The 24,258-nt window shown below is 51.9% G+C and overlaps 1 protein-coding gene across 6 annotated transcripts in view; it reads left to right on the forward strand.

The window, feature by feature from the left end:
- OSBPL2 (oxysterol binding protein like 2) overlaps positions 1-17,557 on the forward strand; it is a 58,914-nt gene extending 41,357 nt beyond the window's left edge. For 4 of the 6 annotated variants that reach the window (XM_015148652.3, XM_077952133.1, XM_015148651.3 and 1 more), the window contains exons 7-14: positions 663-845; positions 2,484-2,591; positions 3,258-3,347; positions 5,482-5,605; positions 8,089-8,217; positions 10,481-10,604; positions 12,926-13,016; positions 15,063-17,557. In XM_015148652.3, coding sequence (XP_015004138.1) covers positions 663-845; positions 2,484-2,591; positions 3,258-3,347; positions 5,482-5,605; positions 8,089-8,217; positions 10,481-10,604; positions 12,926-13,016; positions 15,063-15,165 — 952 coding nt within the window. In that variant the 3' untranslated portion in view covers positions 15,166-17,557. The remainder of the gene's footprint in view (positions 1-662; positions 846-2,483; positions 2,592-3,257; positions 3,348-5,481; positions 5,606-8,088; positions 8,218-10,480; positions 10,605-12,925; positions 13,017-15,062) is intronic. The other 2 variants (XM_028828679.2, XM_077952134.1) reach the window with 1 other exon arrangement.
- Positions 17,558-24,258: the final 6,701 nt, after the last annotated feature.

Genomic DNA, 24,258 nt, shown 5'->3' on the forward strand with positions numbered 1-24,258 from the left:
GAAATTCTGATTCCAGTTAAGTTGGTAATTATGTGGTTTAGCTTTTCTAATTTTTAATGACTACACCTGTAGGTGTATTCACAGTTCCGGAACAATTAAAAGCTGACATTTTGATTGAAAAAGAGAGTATACTAAAAATCCTGTTTCCTGGACAGGAATATTTTGGGGTATAAGCCATTCCATCTCGGAAATTTCAGGGGCCTGGTAGAAAGGTGAGGAAGGGGCACCCTCTTCAGAGAGGGTTTAGTGTCCTGAGTTCCTAGGCAGTGGGGGTCCCTCGGGGTTGAGGGTTTGGAGTCAGGGGTCTGTAAGGGTCACTTATCCACATCTCTGGGCACCTCTGGCGAGACACCGCTGTGGCTCGGGTGGTCCCATGGAGAGCAAGCGGGGCGTTGGGGTGGAGGCCCCCTCCTGCACCATTGCCCTCTCTGGGTGGGTCAGATGTGCTCTGGAAGCCATGTTTATGTGTGTGTCTGTTGCCAATGTTAGGCCGAGTGCGATGTTGGAGAGGCGGTGTTGGGTGTTTCTGCCACATCTTGTGGCACGGAGGGCCCCTGCTTCCCAGCGTCCCGTGAGGGGCTCTGCACGATGTCTGAGCTGCCCTTTCTTTTATTTTGCTGCCATTAATGTGTCTGTTTCTCTTTTTCTTTTCTTGGACCTAGGGAAGATTTAGGATTCAGATTTATATCGGAACAGGTCAGTCACCATCCCCCCATCAGTGCGTTCCACTCAGAAGGCCTCAACCATGACTTCCTGTTCCACGGCTCCATCTACCCCAAGCTCAAGTTCTGGGGCAAAAGCGTGGAGGCGGAGCCCCGAGGCACCATCACACTGGAGCTGCTCAAGTGAGTATTGGTGCGTCCTGCCGAGAGCCGCCTCCTGCAGAAACTGAAATGGGTGCTGGTGATGTGGAGGGAAGCCTTCCTTCCGGAGGAAACCCTGTGATTTTTCTCCTGAGGTGGTGACCTCCCCACAGCAGAAACGTCTTCAGATGAGCTTCCTGACCAGGGTCCCGTGTTGCTGGGGGGCGCCCTCACCTCTGCAGTTGGAATTCGCACCCCTTTCAGTCATCATTCATTGTATTCCTTGTCTTTTACTGCCTAACAGCCCCAAATGTAGCAGCTTCCACACCAGTCTGGCAGGGTTTCTGAGGGCTAGGGACCGTGAGGTTGCGGTGGGGATGAGGGTTGGGTTTCCCATGGTGCCTGTGTCCCGGCTCCCCTTCTTGCCTGCTGGCAGGGCCCCTTCAGGGCTGCTTGCTGCAGGGTCCTGCCTCCCACGGGGGAGAGAGCTGAGAAGGAAGCCAGGGAAGTGGCCCTTTGCACACTCCCCCACCCGTGGCAGGGGTGACTTAGGGTTGGAATTTGAAACAGCATTGGAGGGGGCCCTCCGAGAGGCCGCTCACTGCCGCTCTTCACTCTCAGCCTGAATGCTTCCCAAGCCAGTGTCCACCAAAGACTCCTCAGAGCAAAACACAAGTCTCCAACAAACGCCGGCCCCTAAGACCTGGCAGACACAGACCGGATGCTGGCGTCCTCCTGGGCCACCAGTCCGGAGATGCGAGTCTTGCCAAGCCACTGCCTACAGTCTTGTTGTAGGCACCAGGTCCTAACAATACATACAGAAATAAGTAATAAACAACACCTTGCCTGGTGAAGCATTTGATGTGGGTTTTGCTTCACATTGGCCCTGCCTGGATGGTGGCTAGAAGGTTCCACAAGGACCTGGAGAAGCACCTGAGAGTGTGTCCCGGGGCTGGTGCAGCCTTGTGCCTGTTGTGCAGTGGCCTTGCTTTCTTAGGAAGAGGCGTGCAGAAATGAAAAGTTGCACACGTTGCTGATAAAGTCGCACACCTTGCTGATGAACGCATTTGGGTTCCACCCCCAGGAAGTTCAGAGAATTCCACACGTGTCACACACTGCCCTGCTCTGAGTGGATTTCTGCCTTCACTGTGGCTCCTCCACATAGCCCCTTAGAACATGGGGCTGCTGATGGGCTGCCTCACATTTGTGGGGTGTTTTCTTCTTGGGCGGGGCCATTTGGGAGGATGAGGAATAAAAGAAACAAGTGTGTGGAGTGCGGTGAAAACCCTGCACCCCTCCACAGCCACGTGCCGGCTCCTCAGATAGCCAGGGCCGCGTGCCCAGGACCCTGCGTTACTGCCATGTGTGTTTGGGGAGGTCGCTTTTCTTTTGACGACTTCACAGGAAAGCCATTTCTCTTTGTTCAGTCTTCTTTGATTGCTTATTAACATGTCTTGACATTTAAGTAGAAAGCTTTGTAGATGCTACAAAGGAAAGAAGAAGTACATTTCAAACGCATGCTAAATACACGGCCTCCGTCGCAGGGGCTTCAAAGCAGCATGCTGCTGTCCTGCGGGCGCCAGCTGCTGTGACCCAGCACTGCCTGGTCGTTGCGTCTTAGGTCACGTCGTGTCTTGCCTTTTCTACGCTCTGACCGCTTGTTTTCTGGTGTCTTCACAGACATAACGAAGCCTACACCTGGACCAACCCCACCTGCTGTGTCCACAACGTCATCATCGGGAAGCTGTGGATAGAGCAGTATGGGACAGTGGAGATTTTAAACCACAGGTGACAGCACCCCACTGTTGGGTGAGAGTGCGAGGCTCCGGGTGGGGATGGTGAGCCAGGGAGCGTGAGCGTCCGTGCTCCTGGTGGGCTTTAGCTCAGCCTCAACGAGCTGCTGCCGTGTCCCCACCAGCCCAGGCATAGCAGCTGCCTGGACTTGACTCTGACCGGTGTTGGCCATGGGTACTCCTCGTTCACGGCCTCATTTGTAGTCACGGGGTCGTTACTTGAAGGCTTTGAGCTATGCCGAAGAGCTGTGTCATTGCCAGGTGCAGCGCGGTGGCCGTCCGCAGCCATTGGCCACTGTCCAGGCTCGAATGCCCTGTTCCTGGAAGCTTATGACTGGTGGGCTTTGCCTTTTCACCACTTTAGTGAGGTATAATTGATGCATCATACGATTCACCTGTTCTGAGTGGACACTTAAGTGATTTTTAATAAATTGACCGAATCATGGAGCTATCCCCACAGCCCGTTTCAAACACTTCCATCGCTCCAATTTCCAACATTTCCAGTTTCAAACACTTCCATCGCCCCAAAGGCCCACCGCACCCATTTGCAGTCAGCCCCCGCCTGCTCCAGGGTCCTCCATCGCACTTCTCCCGTTACAGAGTTGCCCTTTCTGCCTGTTTGCTGTCTTGCAGCAGAAACCTGTGTTTGTTTTCCCCACAGAACTGGACATAAGTGTGTGCTTCACTTTAAACCGTGTGGATTATTCGGAAAAGAACTTCACAAGGTGGAAGGACACATCCAAGACAAAAAGTAGGTCCTTGCCAGGTGGTTCATGGGGCACCACTGCAGCCTGTGCGTCCACGTTAGAGGGCTCAGGTGCTCCTGGGCCTGCATGTGCCGACGTGCACGAGACGCGGGTACACCGTGCCATCTGTTCATGGTCCAGAAGTATGACTCCTTTTTGTTTTGGAAAGACATTTTGTTATTGAGCATACAAGGAAATGAAGGGTATTTTTGAATGTAGTTTCTAGGTGGCTTGTTACTGGGGCCATCTTTTGATAACATTGTCTCGAGAAGTCAGCCGTTTTCACTGGGAGATGAGACGAGACTGCGTTTTGCAGCAGAGCTGAGGTGGGAAGTGTGGCCTTACGCTTTCCCTCCCCTGGCAGGGCACCCCGTGCATACTGTCAGGCGAGACTCAAATGTGTTAGCTGGTGGGGTGTCCGTGTCACGTGACCGGTTCACTCCAGTCTGAATCAGGGACTTTCACAAGTTTTTGTGAGCAGAGAAATGGTCAGTACTGTTTTAGCAAATTTTTCAGTTTTTTTTCTCTCCATTTGGGTTAATTACTTTGTAATCTGGGTCTCAATTTTTTTTTTTCCAGTAAGGAATTTGAGCCATAGAATGTCATGAAGTTCCTTCTCGTTCCTAAAATTTAGACATTTCCCGTTAGAAACTAGCCCCCAATGTAAAACAGGGCCAGGTGCAGTGGCTCACGCCTATAATCCCATCACTTTGGGAAGCCATGGTGGGCAGATCACCTGAGGTCAGGAGTTCGAGACCAGCCTGGCCAGCATGGCTGTCTTTACTAAAAATACGTCTCTACTAAAACCTGTCTCTACTAAAAATATGAAAATTAGCCAGGTGTGATGGCGCACATCTGTAATCCCAGCTACTCGGGAGGCTGAGGCACAAGAATTGCTTGAGCCCAGGAGGTGGAGGTTGCAGTGAGCCAAGATCATGCCAGTGCACTCCAGCTTGGGTGGCAGAGCAAGAGGCTGTCTCAAAAAAAAATAAGACAGTTGGTGTTTCTGCTCTGTCCACCCTCTAATATATACCAGAAATGTACCTGTTTCAACAGCCTTTAAATAAAATGGCCAGGCTTATGACTGACCATTTCTCCCATAAAACATGTGAGAATCAACGTGTGGACCTAGAAGGGACAGCAGTCTTACAGTGCCTTGACGCCTCTGCCCCTTGGAACTCAGCCCAGGGAGCAGCTGGCTGTCTGTTTCCAGAAATGGGTGGGCGCGCCAAGGCCAATACTCGCTGACCCTCAGTGAGTGCATGTAGAGCGTGTTTTTCCAGGACTGGGTGGGGGCCCTGAGGCCAGACTCGCTGACCCTCAGTGAGTGCATGTAAAGTGTGTTTTGGTTTTCCGGTTTTCCATCCTAAATTTAAGGGTGCTCTGTCCTTGGAGACAGAGAGTTGTCCCCAGGTTGTCTGCTAGGTGAGGCCTGGCCCAGTTCCCCGTGTCTGTGTGCCGACTCTGCAAGGGCAGAGAGACGCCCTCCCCTCCTGGGTCCTGAGCCTGTCAGAGCTGCACTTCCAGGGGGTCTGTGGTCGCGGTTGACTCTTCCCAGCAAGAGGCGAAAAGAGAAAGAAAATGGAGCCTGGCACTATTTGGCGTCATCCCTTTTGGAATCGAGAGCTCTAGTGGCCACTCTGCGAAGGTCTCTGGGTTGTTATTGATGAAAACAGGCAGGTGGGGAACCAAAGATCAAGCAACATTGACTGCACCGATGGATAGAAAAGGGCTGAAGGACACACACAGCACTTTCAGCATGTTGAAAATGATCAGTGGGTGCCTGCAGCTTTACATTTTAAAACGCTCGCTCTTTTTTTGCCCCTTCCCATCTCCTGTAGCCCCGAGCGCCGGCTCTCCTTTGGGTTTCCATCCCTTCCCGTCTCCTGCAGCCCCGTGGGCTGTCCATCCTTTAGGTTTCTGGCCCTTCATTTTCCTTTCCATGGTGTGTATCAGGGCTCGGAATGGTCCCAGAATGCAGATTTTCATCTTTGCATTTATGTCCAGAGATGTCCCAAAATGCGTAAGAAAGCATGCCTGAGGAGGATTTATTCCAGGGTCAAAATTAAGGTGCTACGTGTTTAGACAAATGGTTTGTAATGACTAAAACTTGGCTTTAAAAATCCCATTTAATTACAGCAAAAAGAAGCTCTTTGTGATCTATGGCAAATGGACGGAATGTTTGTGGGGCATAGATCCCGTTTCATATGAATCCTTCAAGAAGCAGGAGAGGAGAGGTGACCACCTGAGAAAGGCCAAGCTGGTAAGGGCCGGGGCATCCCCGGGCAGAGCTGAGCCCTGGGCGCTGAGGGTTGTCAGGCTGCTGCTGCCTTTAACTCACCTGCCAGGGGCGCAGGGAGCCTTTGGGCCCCAGCAGGAGAGATGAATGTGCAGAATTTGTCCAGTTGAACCACGTGTTGTGGGGTCCAGTATCAGTGGGGGGGGGTTATCTGTATTTCTTTCCGTTTTTTTTTTTTTTTTTTCCCCAAGTCAGGGTCTTCCTCTGTCACCCAGGTTGGAGTGCAGTGGTGTAGTCATAGCTCACTGCAGCCTCCAGTTACCAGGCTCAAGTGGTCCTCCCTCCTTAGCCTCCCAAGTGGCTAGGGCTATAGGCATGCACCACCATGCCTGACTAATTTTTATTTTTTTGTAGAGATGGGGGTCTTGCTATGTTGCTCTTGAACTCCTGGGCTCAAGCAGTCCTCGCACCTCGGCCTCCCAAAGTGCTGGGATTACTAATAGGCATGAACCACAACACCCAGCCGATTTATCTATATTTTGGTTGCACAGAGGCTGCTGCTATAAACTCTGGGCCCCAGTGCCCTAGAGTCATACATAGTCACTGGCCCCCATGGCTGGAAGTATCTGAGGGAACCTCAGGCAAGGCCATTTCTTTTTTTTTTTGAGACGGAGTCTCGCTCTGTCTCCCAGGCTGGAGTGCAGTGGCCGGATCTCAGCTCACTGCAAGCTCCGCCTCCCGGGTCCACGCCATTCTCCTGCCTCAGCCTCCCGAGTAGCTGGGACTACAGGCGCCCGCCACCTCACCCGGCTAGTTTTTTTTGTATTTTTTAGTAGAGACGGGGTTTCACCGTGTTAGCCAGGATGGTCTCGATCTCCTGACCTCATGATCCACCCGTCTCGGCCTCCCAAAGTGCTGGGATTACAGGCTTGAGCCACTGCGCCCGGCCAAGGCCATTTCTTTTCTGGAAACTCCAGGTTCTGGGTCCTTCTTAATAAATCTTCTCGCTTTCTTTGAGTTAGCCTAGACATATTTTTTAGAATCAAGTGAATTTCAATTTTTTGTTTTTAGTTGTGAGTACCAGATAATATATTCAACAGCCAGAAAGTATTGGCAAGGCTTTTCCCCCTAGAGCTTTGGAATACTTATTACCTTAAAACTAGTTGTTCTTGAACTTAAAAATAAAAGCGATAGTTCAAAAGAGGTGTCATATTTTCTACATAATGAATTGGAATGTACCAAGCCTGAAATGTTCGATATTTATTAAACGGAAACGTTCAGCCTCCTCCGGATCCCAAGTATTTTTTATGTTGTAGTATTCATGTACTGTTAGACACCTTTTCTAATCACCCTCTTTTATTTAAAAAGGAAACTTCTGCTTACACACTAGACAGACCTAGAAGGGTAAATCCATTTAGTGATGTTTTTTGATGCTTTCCTACTCCTTGAGGTGACCTAGAAACAGGAGAGTTTTCTGTGAAGGCTTGTCCTTGAGCCGCGGCTCCCCCTCGCCCAGCCTCAGGCCACGGGGCCTACAGCCAGTGTGAATACAGCCCTGCTGGTGCAGGAAGCCCTGGGCTTGGACTCGCTTGTTTTCAGTCATCTCGTTGCACAGCTGCATCTGGAATCATTCTCTCCGTTTTCTAGGACCCATTGATTTTGAGAAGCAATGTGGCAGGTGTTTTCTTTTCATCAGGATGTAGAGAGTCTGAAATCCCCACACAGGAGTCATTTCTTGATGGAGGGCAAAGCTGCGCCATCTAGAAAGCTCTCAGCCCCAGAACCTGCCTTCTGGAGAGGTGCCATGCGTGAGAACGAACATACTGCTTGGAAGCACCGCGGCGTAGTCGCGCTCAGACTCCGTGAAGTGCCGTGTCACGTGTACCGCGTCTCCCGAAGGGGGACACGCCTGGCCACTGACCTCCTGTTGTCTCTGCTTTTGGTATCAGTTAGAACACACAGCACAGCCCCACGAAGGGAGAGTGAGCTGCTTTAGGGACTGGGGTCCAGCTCCTCTCCATACAGTGATGGACAGACAGTGTCATAGACTGGAGAGGAAATTCGATTTTGTCCTTAGTTTAGGAAAAAAAAAAGGCCGGGCGTGGTGGCTCACGCCTGTAATCTCAGTACTTTGGGAGGCCAAGGCAGGTGGATTGCCTGAGGTTAGGAGTTCGAGACCAGCCTGGCCAACATAGTGAAACCCAGTCTGTACTAAAAGTACAAAAAATTAGCTGGGTGTGGTAGTGGGTGCCTGTAATCCCAGCTACTCAGGAGGCTGAGGCAGGAGAATCTCTTGAACTCGGGAGGCGGAGCTTGCAGTAAGCCGAGATCGCACCACTACACTCCAGCCCGGGCAACAGAGTGAGACTCCGTCTAAAAAAAAAAAAAGGCCGCCTGGCTCTGCTCAGGCATGGTGACTGGTCTGAAAGGTGCTCTGAGAATAGCTGTCCTCCTGGCCAAGAGCGGCCTGGCCGTGGGCAGCCACCCAGCAGGGTTCTGTGTTTCAGGATGACAGCTCTGGGAAGGCTGACAGCGATGTGGCTGACGACGTGCCTGTGGCCCAGGAGACCGTGCAGGTCATTCCCGGCAGCAAGCTGCTCTGGAGGATCAACACCCGGCCCCCCAACTCTGCCCAGGTCTGTGTCCTTCTGTTGCCTGACGCCCCTGCTGTGAGGCCAGGCCTTACTGCCTGCCCACATCAGACCTGCCCCTGAGCCCAGCACCTCGGCTCTTCCCTGTCCTTGGGCCCTTGTGTGCCACCTTGCCTCAGCCTGTTGTCCCAGAGCAGACGGAGGGGCCTCTGCCCGTGTTGAATTGGCTTCTGTTGTCCCTGGAGCTGTGTCCCGGCCCTGTGCTTGCCTGCCTTGGGGCCCGCTGTTGGGGCCGGGCACCGCTGCTCCAGGCATACATGCTTGTGCTTCCCCTGGGAACATCAGACAGACGCAGCCATTGCCAGCCAAGGCCCACACCGAGTGCATCTTATCAAAAGAGCCTTCCAGACTTGTTCGGGAGATTGCTTTTCTAACTTGTCAATTTAGATGCTTAAATGCATTGTGATATTTATTTTTGAAAATTTCACTTATAATTTTTATTAAATATAGATAAACTACATGTCTTATGACAAAATGTGATATATGGTTATATGATAAATATCACATGTAATATTTTAGTATCTTTTATAAATTCTTATTTATATATAAAATATATGCAACTTATGCAATTTTTTATGTCCCATAAACAGAGCAGAACGTGTAAAATACAGAAAAGGAAGCAAAACCTTCACTCTAAACACGTTATCTCAACAGTCGCTGTTATCATTTGATTAGAGCATGAACTGCTTTAACAATGCTGTTTTCTTTTTTGATAGAGGCAGAGTCTCGCTCTGTCACCCAGGCTGCAGTGCAGTGGTGTGATCTTGGCTCACTGCAGTCTCCAAGTTCTGGGCTCAAGTGATCCTCCCACCTCAGCCTCCTAAGTAGCAAGGACCACAGGCGTGTGCCACCATGCCAGACTAATTTTCTATTTTTTGTAGAGAGGAGGTCTTGCTATGTTGCCCAGGCTGGTCTCAAACTCCTGGCCTCAAGCAATCTTCCTGCCTTGGCCTCCTGAGTTGCTGGGACCACAGGCATGAGACACTGTGGCCTGCCAATGATACTATTGGTATTTTAAATTTATTATTAGGAAAATTGCTTATGTATTTTTTCAGGGAAGTCTCTTTAACGATAACTTGTGCTTCCAGCTTTTGGCTCAGCATATGTGTTGAGTCCTTCTGCCTGCCAGGCCCTGTGGGCCTGGGCTCTGGGACCAGGCGGATGAGGTCCCAGCAGGGAGGTGGGGCAGGTGGTTGACTCATACCTGAGAGCCAGGTGGTGCCTTGGGTGCTAGGGAGGGCATCTGAGTGCTGTGGCTTCAGTCATGGGGTAGGGGTGGGGGTGTCTAGGGATTGCATTTGGGCGGAGGGGACAGCCAGGGCAGAGCCCCCTGGAGTAGACTAGTGTATGAGGGCTAGAAGGCCCAGGGGGCCATGAGGATGAGGGTGGGGGGAGTGCAGGGGTCTCCAGATGACTTCAGTATTTGTTATGAGTGACATGGGGCACCATGAATCATTTGAACAGGGAATGACGGGTGCGGTTGATGTTTCCTGTGGCCTTTCTGGCTGCTTGTTGATATGCTGTGAGGGCAGCAACAGAAGAGGAGGACACGGGTGGCGGCTGGAGGGCCTGGCTGTGGCAGGAGGACCTGAGTGGAGCCGGGGCCCTGAGGGCTGCAGAGGCCGGGAGGCTGTGGTGCAGAGGCCGGGAGGCTGTGGGTGCAGGGTGCTGCTACAGGCCCGCTCGGGTGTGCTGTCCACGAGACACTGAGCAGACAGCTGCAAGCCAGAAGTCAGGCAGAGCAAGGCTCTGGTTGTCCTAGGCACGGGGGGACTGTCATGCCCTAAGCATTCCGGTTTTTAATGTGACAGATTAACTTGCTCCCAGGGCTGAGGCTTTGGCAGCTGCAGGGGTAAATAGGAGGAATCTGTGGGCAGGTGTGGCTGAGGGCAGGGAAGGAGCAGGTACAAGCTGAGGGTTTAGGAGCGGGAGACAGGTAGCGTGGCCGAAGTGTTTCCAGCAAGCTGGTGACAAATCTGTCAATGAAATTGTGAAGATAGAAAAAGAAATGTGTGTGAGTTTTGCTGTTACACCTCAAAGTGCAAACGTTACAGCCACAGTGCATGATACGCACTTAGTGAAGATGGCAGAGGCATGGAATTTGCGGGTGGAAGACGTGAGTGGAAGTAGGTTCCCATGGTGGCAGTCAGGTAGCACCTGTGGGTTTCAGAGGCCCACTGGGGGTCTTGGAGCATCGTCCATGGTTCAGAGGCCCTGCTGAGGTCGCATCTCTGTGCCTGCTCCACAGATGTATAATTTCACCAGTTTCACTGTGAGCCTCAACGAGCTGGAGACAGGCATGGAGAAGACCCTGCCGCCTACGGACTGCCGCCTGCGCCCTGACATCCGCGGCATGGAGAATGGCAACATGGGTGCGTCCCTGCAGTCAGAGGAGGGAGCTGGGGCCAAGGGCGCCCTGGCTAGGGTGGGAGAGCACAAAGCACTCGGTGGCGGAAGCCAGGCTCTCCCCTAAAAGGGGAGCCTGGTCCCTCTCCCTAAACAAACAGGCAGGCTGCAGGCCTTCCAGCTAGGCTTCTCAGACCATCTGCGGTGATGAGCTTTAAAGATCTCTTGCCTGCCTCAGACCAAACCTTTTGTAAATAAATTAAAATTACATTACTAGAAAATGAAATGAAAAAGAATACATACAAAGTACAAGTCCTAGGCCAGGCGTGGTGGCTCACGCCTGTAATCCCAGCACTTTGGGAGGCCAAGGCTGGTGGATCACCTGAGGTCAGGAGTTCGAAACCAGCCTGGCCAACATGGCGAAACCCTCTCTCTACTAAAAATACAAAAAATTAGGCAGGCACGGTGGTGTCCAACTGTAATCCCAGCTTCTTGGGAGGCTGAGGCACAAGAATCACTTGAACCCAGGAGGTGGAGGTGACAGTGAGCCGAGATTGTGCCACTGCGCTCCAGCCAGGACGACAGAGCGAGACCCTGTCTCATAAACAACAACAAAAAACACAGTAAAAACGAAGTGCAAGTTCCTCATTTTTTATTATTAAACAAAAGTTAAGATTACATTTTGAAAACTGCAGGTGTTCCACCGTGAGGATCCGTGTAGCCCTCAGTGCAGTCACTGGCCCGTGTGTGGCGTATCCTGCAGCCTCACACTCTCCCGGTGGGCTCTGCATGCAGCATTCGTCTGTAACGTGGCTGATGAACAACTGTCTCTCTCACTCATCTCGATGGAATCTGCAGGGAACCTCCTGGCTGAGGAGGCATATCTAAAGTGTCCTGGGTTTTGAGTTAGTGATGTTTCATTTATTTATTTTTAGAGTCGGGATCTCACTCTGTCGCCCAGGCTGGAGTAAGGTGGTGCGATATCGGCTCACTGCAGCCTCAACCTCCCAGGTTCAAGCGATCCTCCTGCCTCAGCCTCCCAAGTAGCTGGGGCTACAAGTGCATGCCACCACACCTGGCTAATTTTTGCAGGTTGTTTTTTAGACAGAGTCTTGCTGTGTCCCCCAGGCTGGAGTGCAGTGGCACGATTTCGGCTCACTGCAAGCTCCGCCTTCTGGGTTCAGGCTGTTCTCCTGCCTAAGCCTCCCGAGTAGCTGGGACTACAGGCACCCACCACCACGCCTGACTGATGTTTTATATATTTTAATAGAGATGGGGTTTCACCGTGTTAGCCAGGATGGTCTCAATCTCCTGACCTCACAATCCACCCGCCTCGGCCTCCCAAAGTGCTGGGATTATAGATGTGAGCCACTTCGCCCGGCCAGGGTTTTTTTTTTTTGTTTTTTTTTTGCTCAGGCTGGAGTGCAATGGTGTGATCTCGGCTCACTGCAACGTCCGCCTCACAGGTTCAAGAGATTCTCCTGCCTCAGCCTCCCGAGTAGCTGGGTTTACAGGTACCTGCTACTACGCCCAGCTAATTTTCGTATTTTTAGTAGAGGCAGGGTTTCACCATGTTGGCCAGCCTGGTTTCAAACTCCTGACCTCAGGTGATCTACCCGCCTTGGCCTCCCAAGGTGCTGGGATTACACTGCACCTGGCCTAATTTTTGTATTTTTTATAGAGATGGAGTTTTGCCATGTTGCCCAGGCTGGACTCCAGCTCTTGGGTTCGAGCGATCCGCCTACCTCAGCCCTTGGAAGTGCTGGGACGCAGGCATGAGCCACCGCACCTGGCTTGAATTAGTGATGTGTTCGGAGAGAAACCCAGCTCACGAGGAGTGTGACTTGGGAAGGGATGTAACTTCTCATGCTTTGTATTCAGAATATATGCCCAGTCCTTCACAGAAGCCACATGGCAGTTACCCTGGAAGGTTAAGGCTAAATGGAGCTCGTCTTTGGTTGAAAGATGGGCTCTGATTTGCACAGCCCATGGTGGGGCTGGCTTCCCGTCCTGAGCGCCTGCTTACACACTAGGGCATCAGGTGGTGCTCAGGCCCTGCCTGTCCTTCAGACTCCTGCACCCGCAGACTTTGAGTCGCGCTGTCGTAGAACGTGCAGCACACGCAGCCCCCCCACTGTGCTCAGCTCCATTTGGGAAGGGCCCCGTTGGCGCACTGGCAGCTGGCCTCGGCAGTTGTGATTGTGTTTGGTTTCCCAATCAGAAAAGCTGTTGTCTGTGGCATTCCAGCCACAGTGAGACATGCCATCTAGAGATCTAGGTGCACGGGGGGTGGCAGGGTACGGTTCTGAGGTCTCTGTCTAACCTAAACTGTTTGTTTCTATCCTAGATCTGGCCAGCCAGGAGAAGGAGCGGCTGGAGGAGAAACAGAGAGAAGCGCGGAGGGAGCGGGCCAGGGAGGAGGCGGAGTGGCAGACGAGGTGAGTAGGTGGTAGCCACGCAGGCTGGGGCAGCAAGGAGTGAGGAGGCCCCACACACACCTGGGGACAGCCAAGAGGCCCCACACACATCTGGGGATGGTGGGGAGCACCTTCTCTCACCCCCACACCCCTGTGGCTGGACAGTTGCTGTTCCATGGCTCCATTAAGGTAGTGACACCAGTGGTTGCCCCTGACCCATGTGGTTCCCACTGCCCAGGTGAGAGCCCATCCCAACTTAGTGCACACTTTGCCGAGACCATCCGGCTGGGGGTGGCCTGTGCAGAGCGCCTGTCACCTCAGACCTGGGCCTACTGCCGGGCCTCATGGTGTGTTGGCCCAAAGCTTTCTTCTCAACTGTGGCAAAGTTAAAGAGAAAATGTTGCCTGAATGTGGCTGCTCTCTTTAGGAAAACACAGCTGGTGAGTGTTGAGGTCCCCCAGGGCCACAGCCCTTGTGGGTCGGGAGGTGGCACCGTGTGGAGGCCGCGCCTGTCACACCAATACCACATCTTCCTGTCAGCGCCACTCAGGCTGATCTTCACACTGTGACCTGGAAAGGTTTTGTGAAAATTAAATCCCGTGTGCTGTGCCGTGGCATCTGTGCACACAGAGGCTGGGACGATGGCGTGGGCCCGCGTGGGTCTCACAGAAGCATCAGCTGCCAGGACATGATTCCTGTTTCTGTAACTGTCCTAAGCTGGCTGTAGTTTATTCTATAATAGTCATAAGAGAAAAGAACCATCGAATAAGGATTCAATCAGTAATGTACTGTAATAAGTATAATTTTAAATGTATTTATAAGTAAAAGGTTTTAGTTCGTTAGAACAATCTTTGGGTATTTGTGAAGCATCTTAATTCTGTTAGGCCACCTACTTGGTAGGATTCATTTTCAAGGCCCAATAACAATGGTATCCAGCGATTTACTTGTGGCTGGCATTTTGAAACCAATTCTCACTGTTTGGGCTTCCAATTTAATTTAATACTAGGCTTTGAATGGTTTGATATTTGGAATTTGCCCTTAATCCAGAGAAAAATCAGCTTTAAAATAGTTAACCTTTCCTCATTGTTTTGTTTTGTTTTGTTTTGTTTTGTTTTTGAGACGGAGTCTCACTCTGTCGCCCAGGTTGGAGTGCAGTGGCGCAGTCTTGGCTCACTGCAAGCTCCGCCTCCTGGGTTCATGCCTTTCTCCTGCCTCAGCCTCCCGAATAGCTGGTATTACAGGCATGAGCCACCACGCCCAGCTAATTTTTTGTATTTTTAGTAGAGACGGGGTTTCACTGTGGTCTCGATCTCCTGACCTCATGATCCGCCCGCCTCGGCCTCCCAAAGTGCTGGGATTACAGGCGTGAGCCACTGTGCCCGGCCTCTTCATTGTTTTTTTAAAGTGTTAAAAAATATAATGTGAAAATAATGATCTTTTATCCTTTGAAGAAAATGTCTTCTTCTTTGTGAGTGCCGCCCCCCCACGCCACCCCCAACACTAAGGACACCCCTTGGGCCCTGAGTGCCAGTTGGGCACTGTGGATGGCAGCTGAACCAGCCCCAAGGACTCCCCTTGGGCCCTGAGTGCCAACTGGGCGCTGCGGATGGCGGCTGAGCCAGCCCCAACACCCGGGCCCTGTGCTACCTTCTCTTTGCCTATAATGTCTTCCTTTGTCCTCAATTAAAAAATCAAATACTTGGTTTGCTTCAAATGAAAGCAAATATGAACAGTGTAACTGCTTTTGCCTTGAAAAGGGAGAGGCATTATTTAGGCTCCAGCAACTTCTCTGATAAGCGCCCAGTGTGAGGATTTTGTGTTGAGTTAAACCCTCCAGATTTTGTTGGGAAGTGAAATGGACATGGGTGGCTGCATATCTTTAGGTTCCAGCATTCACGTGACCACAGGATCAGTAATCCTCCATTGAGGTTGTTACCCTGGGCTGCATTTTAAAACCCATGGTACTGTGATGGTGCTGAATTGGGGGAACACACTCCTGCCCCCAGAGCAGGGCTGCGTTTTCCTTTTGGGCTGAGCATCTTCTGACCCCTCCCTTGTGTCCGGCAGGTGGTTCTACCCAGGCAATAACCCCTACACTGGGACCCCCGACTGGTTGTATGCAGGGGATTACTTTGAGCGGAATTTCTCCGACTGCCCAGATATCTACTGAGGGCCTGGAGGGGCCTGGGGCCCGGGACCGGAGGCTGACGAGGCTGGACTTCCTCGAGTGGCCACTCTGAGCCTCGTCACAGCAGAAACCAACTTTTCTAACGACTGTGTTCGCGGCGACAGCACCGTCCCTGATCAAGGATGTAATTCTAATTCACTGTTGATTGCCAAACATTTCACTCTGCTGTGCCGTCTCTTCATAAAGCTTCACTTGGGATCATCGTCTTCATTAAGGTTTCAACAGGGAAATTCTTCACAGCGCCCTTGTATGTGGCAGAAATCAGCTGGGGCTTGTTTAGCTTCCAGCTCACTCTCAGTCATAGAATGTGTAGCTAAAGGAAGTAGTGGGAAGGGGTTCATGTTCTCCTTACAATGCAGTGGCAAAAGGTTCCGAAAGTCTTTTAAACTCGAACCAGTGGGGGAAAGATGGATCTTGAAAATAACCCTGCAGAGAGCTTGATAAAGGCCAGGGGTTGCCTTCTAAATTATGGTAATACAGAAGTGAAGAGTTTCAGAGCATCAGATTGAGTGAACAGTTGTCAGATTCTGTATTTTTTAACAATCTTCAATAATGTAAAGATTACTTTTAAAATATTTAAGTTAAAACTACTTGAATAGTATTTTGCTGAAGAGCAAGATATGCATTAATCACCGGTTTTATACTGTCCAAAATGAAGCATCACCGTGACAACCCAGAGTGGGCAGAAGCATCAAGAGCATGACAGGAAATCCTAAGACTGCTCCCGCCTCAGAGGCGTCCTGGCTCCAACTTGCGTGCCCTGTCGTCAGTGAGGCCTGGCTGTCACCGCACACCATGTCCATGTCTTCAAGGGGTTCATTTCTTTTTACACGTCGCGTGTACCCATAGCACTCTTGTGTTTCTGTTTTCCCAGTATGCATGTTTAAAATAGAAGTGACAAGAATCACATCCGGTTGTGTGCTGTGGGACGGTCAGAGGCAGAATCTACTTACAGTGGTGTAATTAAAGTTATTTAACCAAAAATAGGTATGTGTCCATCTCAGCATTCACCTTTATCAAGTGACTGATTTTCTTTCTTTTTTTTTTTCTTTTTTTTGAGATGGAGTTTCGTTCTTGTTGCCCAGGCTGGAGTGCAATGGCACGATCTCGGCTCACCGCAACCTCCGCCTCCTGGGTTCAAGCGATTCTCCTGCCTCAGCCTCCTGAGTAGCTGGGATTACAGGCATGCGCCACCACGCCTGGCTAATTTTGTATTTTTAGTAGACATGGGGTTTCACCATGTTAGGCTGGTCTCGAACTCCCAACCTCAAGTAATCTGCCTCAACCTCCCAAAGTGCTAGGATTACAGGCATGAGCCACTGCGCCTGGCCGTGACTGATTTTCTTTATGTAGAATTGTCAACACGAGAGATCACAGTGGAGCACTTTGAATGAAGGACTGTCGGTTGTGTGCATGCACACACACTCAACGCACAGCTGCTTGGAGTCCAGGTTACTAAGGCCGGCACTTCTGAATGACAGGTGCCACCTGCGTGTGTCTTGGTTTCCACACCACACCTGTGATGGAAGCACTTCTAGAAGTGAACATGTGTTTTGAAAGCTTGATTTTGTAGCTTTGGAAGCTGGAAGCGATGGTGTTTGGTGCCAAGTCCTGTGTGGCTTTGGAAGCTGGAAGCGATGGTGTTTGGTGCTGAGTCCTGTGTGGCTTTGGAAGTTGGAAGCAGTGGTGTTCGGTGCCGAGTCCTGTGTCATCCTTGGGACCTGCGAGCTCCGTACCAGCCACTCAGAAGTGTCTGAACAGAAGCACTTGGTGACTTGTAACTGGGTCTGAGGATTTAGGATTGTGGCATTTTTCAAAGAGGAGACTTGGAAATCCCCAATGGCTGGAAGGTGGAGCCCATGTGCCTCTGGTGGAGGGCTACCTGCTTTTCCACACTGCGGCTGTGAACCAGCTCATTCTCCAAGAAAGATTAAAAGCTGAGAACATCCAAAGGTGAGACTCAGACACATTGAAAGTTACTGCATTTAGGGAAGTTTAACGACTTCTTACTGATCATTCCAATTCTTCCTGGTTAAGATAATTTGCCAACAGGTTTGTTTCCAAGTCCTCTCCCAGCACCAGGCTCCTGGTATTTCAGGGGCTCGTTGGCTGCATAGATGGCCCCTCTTCTGCTGCCCCTGAGCACAGACACCAAACCAGAGGTGGAGGAAGAACGGTAGGAAGGCTGATTGCAAAGGCAGCTGTGTGTCAAAGGTTATTTTAACTTTTTATTATTTGTTATTGTTTCTGCAAATGCTAACACGTAAACTATGACCTAACTTTTGTCACCTTTGATATCTATTGAATGTTAAACATCTCTATTTAATAAAGATGGCCAGCACTTAATGTGTGCAAAGTGATGGCCTTCTCGTGGGCCACGTGTTTGAGTGTGAGTATGGCCTTGACCAAGGGTCTTGGTGCTTGATTCACTTTTAGAGATAGGGTCAGTTGCCCAGGCTTGAGTGCAGTGGTGCAATCATAGCTCATTGCAGCCTCGGCTTCCTGGGCTCAAGCGGTCCTCTAGCCTCAGCCTCCCAAGTAGCTAGGACCATAGTCGCATGCCACCAAACCCAGCTATTTAAAAAAAAATTTGTAGAGACAGGATCTCACTGTGTTGCCCAAGCTGGCCTTGAACTCCTGGGCTCAAGCAGTCTTCCTGCCTCAGCCTCCCAAAGTGCTAGGATTACAGGTGTGAGCTACTGTACCAGGACCTTGGTTCTTTTAAAATTAATCTTGTCATGTAGGATGTCCTTACAGAATGAAAAACCTAGCAAGTTTATTCCCCAACAGAACCTAATACCTTGATTGGATTCTATTGCTAATTGAAATTAGAATTCATTTCCATGGTCATTGGTTCAGGGTATATGTATTGTGAGCTGCTGGAGACAGAATGGTGAACAGGCGTGCCTCCCGGAGAGCTGTATGTGAAGCACACGTTGGCATCGCTGCTCACCAGGCTCACCCGGGATGATGGTGTGGATCTGAGTCGCTAGCCACCTGCGACGTCTGCCCTGCCCTAGTGTCCGAGGCCGGTGAGGGGTCAGGTGTCACCAGCACCTGTAGCCTTCTCACTGGGCGAGGCTGGGGTTGTGGGAAGTGGGGGCAGCCGGCTCTGGTCCCGGGCCCTGATGGGCATCCAGCGTTTTGCTGATGCAGGCTTCCCTGAGGCCAGACCCTCCAGAGACTGCTGTCTGGGCGGAGATTGAGCCAGCGTCCCAGAGGCCTCGATCGTGGGGAGGCGCCTGTGTGCGCCATGTGTTTCCCAGCCTCCATTGGCAAGTGGGAAAGCTGGCACAGAAGAGCGGTGCCTGCAGGTGCCCCCGGTCACCACCACCGCTCCCAGACACCATCTCCAGAACTCACGGCATGTGTGCTGGTTGGAGGGTCAGGGCTACAACTCTGCCCACAAGCAGTCTGCTGCAGGGGACGCCAATGTCAGACCCAGCAGGGCCCAGCACTTGAAGTGCCACATGCCACCCTGGTGGCCTCCGGGCACCCCACTGTCCACGTGTCTGAGCATGGAGCTGTCCATCTGGGGCACTGGCCTTAAACACCAAGGACCTGCCACGGTTTGCCAGACACATCCGAACACAAGGTCAGGAGGTTCGAACAGGACGAGAGAAATTCCTGGAGGCCTCCTCACAAGGCGTCCTGCGTCCTGCTCTTTGGGGAAAATTTCTCCCCAGCAGAAATGGGGATTTACAAGTTTTAAAGGTTCTTGTCATTTCCGTGAAGGAAAACAAAGCAAAGACAGTTACAAGTTCCGATGAGCTTCCCACTGTGCTGGGCGACAGAGTTCACAGGGCGTGGGCAAGGGGCACAGCTGGACCCAGAGGAGAGTTCGATCCATCCGAGGGAAGTCATGATGGTCCCAGTTTTCTCTGATGGGCACGTCTGGACTTCCCTGTGTGTAAAGTGGGCACAAAAGACGGGGCCCCTGCGGTGGCCGAGAACTTGGCTGTGGCTCCTGCTGCTCGCCAGGCAGCGTGGGAGCTGGGTCTCCCTCAGGACCCCTCAAAAGATGTCCCTCACCGTCCTCTACAGGCTGATGTAAAATTTCTGGGAGGCAAAAGCCACGTTTGCCAATTCTGGGTACGAAGTTCACTTTGCAGTCGGTCCTTCGCTTGGTGAGCTTTGGGAGCCAGGCTGCTGTGGCCAGACGTTTAGAAGCGCGATGGTGGCTCTGCAGAGGGCGATGGCATGCAGCCGGGCGCTCCTGTTGCCCACGCCTCCCAGGCCCTCACCCCTCACCATGCCTGCGCCCAGCTGCTCCTCCAGCGCCATTCATCCCAGCAGGCAGCATGGACACGGCAGCTGAGAAAAGATGCCAGCAGAACGCGCTTATTTTATAATATTTAATAATTCAGTGCCAATCTGCATTAACACAGTCATCCTCAGGTTTTTCAGAGGGCTGTGTACACATCTGTGAGAATAAATGTTAGCCTCTAAGTTTTGAATGAAGATTCTCTGAAGACGGGCAGCCGGTGACCTTTGTTTTACATTGAGCAATTTTTCACCATCTCAGCCGCTCTGGCCATTTTGAAAAGGGCTACAAATCTGCTATGCATGAGTCCTCATGCCCAGTTATCAGATGTTTGGACCGTGTGTTCCTGAGGATTGGCCAAGCAAATGCTCATTTTCAAAAACTGCCCTGTGGGGAGGAGACTGGGGAACACTCGTGAGACCTGTTGGGTGGCACATGCAAGGGGTGGAGCGCCCAGGTTCTCCAAGCAGCAGGAGGCTCTGATGGACTCCCCTCCGCTGGCAGGGGGAGGCTACTGCTAGAAGCAGCGAAGTGCCTGGTGCCACAGGTTTCAGCTGCCTGCCTTCTGCCGTAAGTGGCTCCAGCACCTCCGTGCTTTTCAGGAGTGTGAGCTGAGCAGACACGGTCATCCCAGTGGTCACTGTGGCTGGGGCAGAGGGACACACGGTCCATGAGACGTCCATGCTCTCGGAATGCTCCAGGTGTGTGGCTGTGGGGCTCCACCATCATTGCCTGAGCCTGGAGCCAGAGGCTCATCCCACACTGCCTGGTCTGCCCCACAGAGCATCAGCGCCATGTCAGATGGGGAGAGCAGCTCTTACCAGAAACCAAGCCTGCCACCCCACTGACGCTGACTTCCTGCCCTGCAGAACTGTGCGAAATTAGTTTCTGTTCTTTGTAAACTGCCTGGTCAGTGGTGGTGGTGTGGCAGCACAGATGGACCGATGGTGGACCTCGATGCAAATGGCGGACTCTGGGTGCTGACCTGGTGTCGGTGCAGCTCACCGAACACCCAGGGGAACCAGAACTGTTCGCCCTCTGCTCAGTGGTGACTTGTCTTAGACATTTTTAAAATGTTAAAAAAAACAAAAAACAAAAAACAAAAAACGCAAGGCGTGGTGGCTCACACCTGTAATTCCAGCACTTTGGGAGGTCGAGGTGGGTGGATCGCTCAAGCTCAGGAGTTCGAGACCAGCTTGGCCAACATGGTGAAACCCCATCTCTAATAAAAATACAAAAATTAGCTGGGCCTGGTGGCGTGCACCTGTAATCCCAGCTACTCAGGAGGCTGAGGTGGGAGAACTGCTTGAACCCGGGAGGCGGGGGCTGCAGTGAGCTGAGATCAAGCCACTGCACTCCAGCCTAGGGGATAGAGTAAGACTCCATCTCAAAAAAAAAAAAAAAAAGGCCGGGCGCGGTGGCTCAAGCCTGTAATCCCAGCACTTTGGGAGGCCGAGACGGGCGGATCACGAGGTCAGGAGATCGAGACCATCCTGGCGAACACGGTGAAACCCTGTCTCTACTAAAAAAAAATACAAAAAACTAGCCGGGCGAGGTGGCAGGCGCCTGTAGTCCCAGCTACACAGGAGGCTGAGGCAGGAGAATGGCGTAAACCCGGAAGGCGGAGCTTGCAGTGAGCTGAGATCCGGCCACTGCGCTCCAGCCCCGGCGACAGAGCGAGACTCCGTCTCAAAAAAAAAAAAAAAAAAAAGTTTAAAAAACCCTACCCCTGCCTAACGCTTTTCCCAAGTAGCCGTGCCATTGGCGTTCCCAACTTTGCCTGGCACCTTCTGTCGTTTGCTTTTAGCCCCAGCAGGTGTATTTCATTGGCATTTCTCTCATGAATAATGGTGTGGAGCAGCTTGCCACGGTGCCTTTGCTGCCTGTGACCTCTTGGGTGAAACATCCGGCGGTGTCTTCTGCTGACATGGAGGCGCGGCCCAGGCTTTCACCCGAGGAGCCTACAGCACATGGACAGCGTCAGGGTGTGCTTTCTTCACAGTTTGGGGCTTTCACCCCAGGAGCCTGCAGCACGTGGAGCGCGTCAGGGTGTGCTTTCTTCACAGTTTGGGGCTTTCTTGGGACAGGGTCTCGCTCTGTCACCCAGGCTGGAGTGCAGTGGTGCCATCACGGCTCACATCACGGCTCACTGCGGCCTTGACCTTCACGTCAGCCTCCCAAGTAGCTGAGACTACAGGCGTGCACCGCCACGCCTGGCTCTTGTTTCATTTGTCTTTTTGTAAAGACGGGGTCTCACTGTCTTGGTTAAGCTGGTCTTGAACTCCTGGGCTTCGAGGGACCCTCTCACCTTGGCCTCCCAAAGTGCTGGGATTACAGGTGTGAGCCATTGTGCAAGTCCAGGGCTGCTTGTTGTTGTTTTTTTTTTTTTTGCTAAACAGGATGAATAGAAATCTCCTTTAGGGGATCTCTTAATCCAAATCCTTGACTTGAATGCGTGTGTCCCGGTGAGGCTGCTGCTCTAGATGCTGCAGGCATTTTGCAGACATCCTACCAACTGCCATCAGCGACCAATTAGATAGCGACAGCTGTGCCTGTCACACGGCCCTTCCAACCTTGCGTGTGCTTCAAGTCCGAGATCCCAACCTTGCGTGTGCTTCAAGTCCGAGATCCCAACCTTGCGTGTGCTTCAAGTCCGAGATCCCAACCTTGCGTGTGCTTCAAGTCCGAGATTCCAACCTTGCGTGTGCTTCAAGTCCGAGATTCCAACCTTGCGTGTGCTTCAAGTCCAAGATCCCAACCTTGCGTGTGCTTCAAGTCCGAGATTCCAACCTTGCGTGTGCTTCAAGTCCGAGATTCCAACCTTGCGTGTGCTTCAAGTCCGAGATTCCAACCTTGCGTGTGCTTCAAGTCCGAGATTCCAACCTTGCGTGTGCTTCAAGTCCGAGATTCCAACCTTGCGTGTGCTTCAAGTCCGAGATTCCAACCTTGCGTGTGCTTCAAGTCCGAGATTCCAACCTTGCGTGTGCTTCAAGTCCGAGATCCCAACCTTGCGTGTGCTTCAAGTCCGAGATTCCTGACAGAAAGCAGCGTGTGCCCCCACCCGCTCCGTGGCCACAGCTGGAGTCCTGGGCTGCTGGGTGCTCCAGGTGCCACACCCCACACAGGCATAGAGCCCGTGCGCTGGCAGCGGGCACCCACAGTGGCCTCTGCAATGCCTGTCTGGCTGCGGCTTGTTTCCTCACTGCAGCGTGCTCATAGGAATGTGCGAATTTCACTTGAAGTGTAGGTAAAGAGTTCTGGGGTTTTTTGTTTGTTTTGAGCCGTCCCAGGCCACAGGGCCACCAGGAACTGGAGGAAATGGTAAATCCAGGGCCCTCTTGGCCACTTCGTTGGCCTCTGCACATTTGGCCCCTGCGGACCCTGGAGCTGCTGCTTCACTGTCTGTGACGTCAATAAGTGACACTTGCCTGCCACCCTCTTGCCGGGAAAGCCGGGTTGGGTTTTCTCATTTCCACCTTTTCCCTGTTTTACATGAGGGCACGAGGACGGGGCTGCAGTATCAGTGGCGCACCTATCACCAGCGGGCCCCAGAGCTTTGTGTTAGCCCCTCTCAAACCCTTTAGCCTCTGGACCGCTTAAATTCTTAAAAATTATACAGGCCCCCAAGAGCTTTTGTTTATGTGAGCTTTATTGACATTTACCATACTAGGAATTAAAAGGACATTTAAAATTATTTAACTACATAAAAATAACAAACTCACTACCTGTTAACACACATTTTAAAATGAAAAATAGCTACATTTTCCAAAACAACATGAATGGGAACATTATGACAGTCAAAAGCTGGCAACTAAACATAACTGGCACATGCTCTGCCACTGAGACAATGGAGGGCTGAGCAGTAGGCTCCCTGCAGAATGAAAGGACTGGAGCTGCCAGCATCAACACCAACGCATCTCCCAACAAGGGTGAATGAAAACATACACCTAAAGACCTCAGAGAGCTGTGCATCCACTCGGAGCGTGAGCCACCAAGCACACCCTGACCCCGGGGAACGCCCGAAGTGAGCAGAGTATCTGAAGGAAAGAAGGAAGTGAGCGGTGGGCAAAGGAGAACCCGAGGACCCTGGCAGGGTCTCAGCTGCAGACATCTAGTCCTCCTGCTTAACGGGTGCCGAGGCCACTGCACCTCGGGGTTCTCACGAAGCTCCTGACCTATTTTTATTACTATTATTATTTATTTATTTTATTTTTTATTTTTGAGGAGTCTCCCTTTGTTGCCCAGGCTGGAGTGCAGTGGCACAATCTCAGCTCACTGCAACCTCCACCTCCCGGGTTCAGGCGATTCTCGTGCCTCAGCCTCCTGAGTAGCTGGAATTACAGGCATGTGCCAGCACACCTTGCTAATTTTTGCATTAGTAGAGTCGGGGTTTCATCATGTTGCCCAGGCTGGTCTTGAACTCTTGGCCTCAAGTGATCCGCCCACCTCGGCCTCCCAAAGTGCTGGAATTACAGGCGTGAGCCACCGCGCCCGACCCCTCTAAGAGCCCCCGCCTGGCGTCGCTGTAGGCAAATCCCAAAGAACGTGTCCCTCTTCAGCAGCCGGCTGGGGCGCCACAAGCACTCTCTGTTGTCTTCGCTTTAGTTTGTGTCAAAAGTGACTCAAAGTTACACAACACTGGAGGGCGACTGCAGCCTTTTTACCCTGTGGCCTTTCCCATCCAGGCGCCCAGAGGATAAGCCCCTGCCCTCCGGGACCCCTGCCCTCCCGGACCCCACCCCTCTGGGACTCAGGCCTTCCCTGACTCCTCCCCTCCCGGACTCACCCCTCCCAGATCCCTTCCCTCCGGG

The sequence above is a fragment of the Macaca mulatta genome, chromosome 10, assembly GCF_049350105.2.
Source record: "Macaca mulatta isolate MMU2019108-1 chromosome 10, T2T-MMU8v2.0, whole genome shotgun sequence".
Lineage (NCBI taxonomy): Eukaryota > Metazoa > Chordata > Mammalia > Primates > Cercopithecidae > Macaca > Macaca mulatta.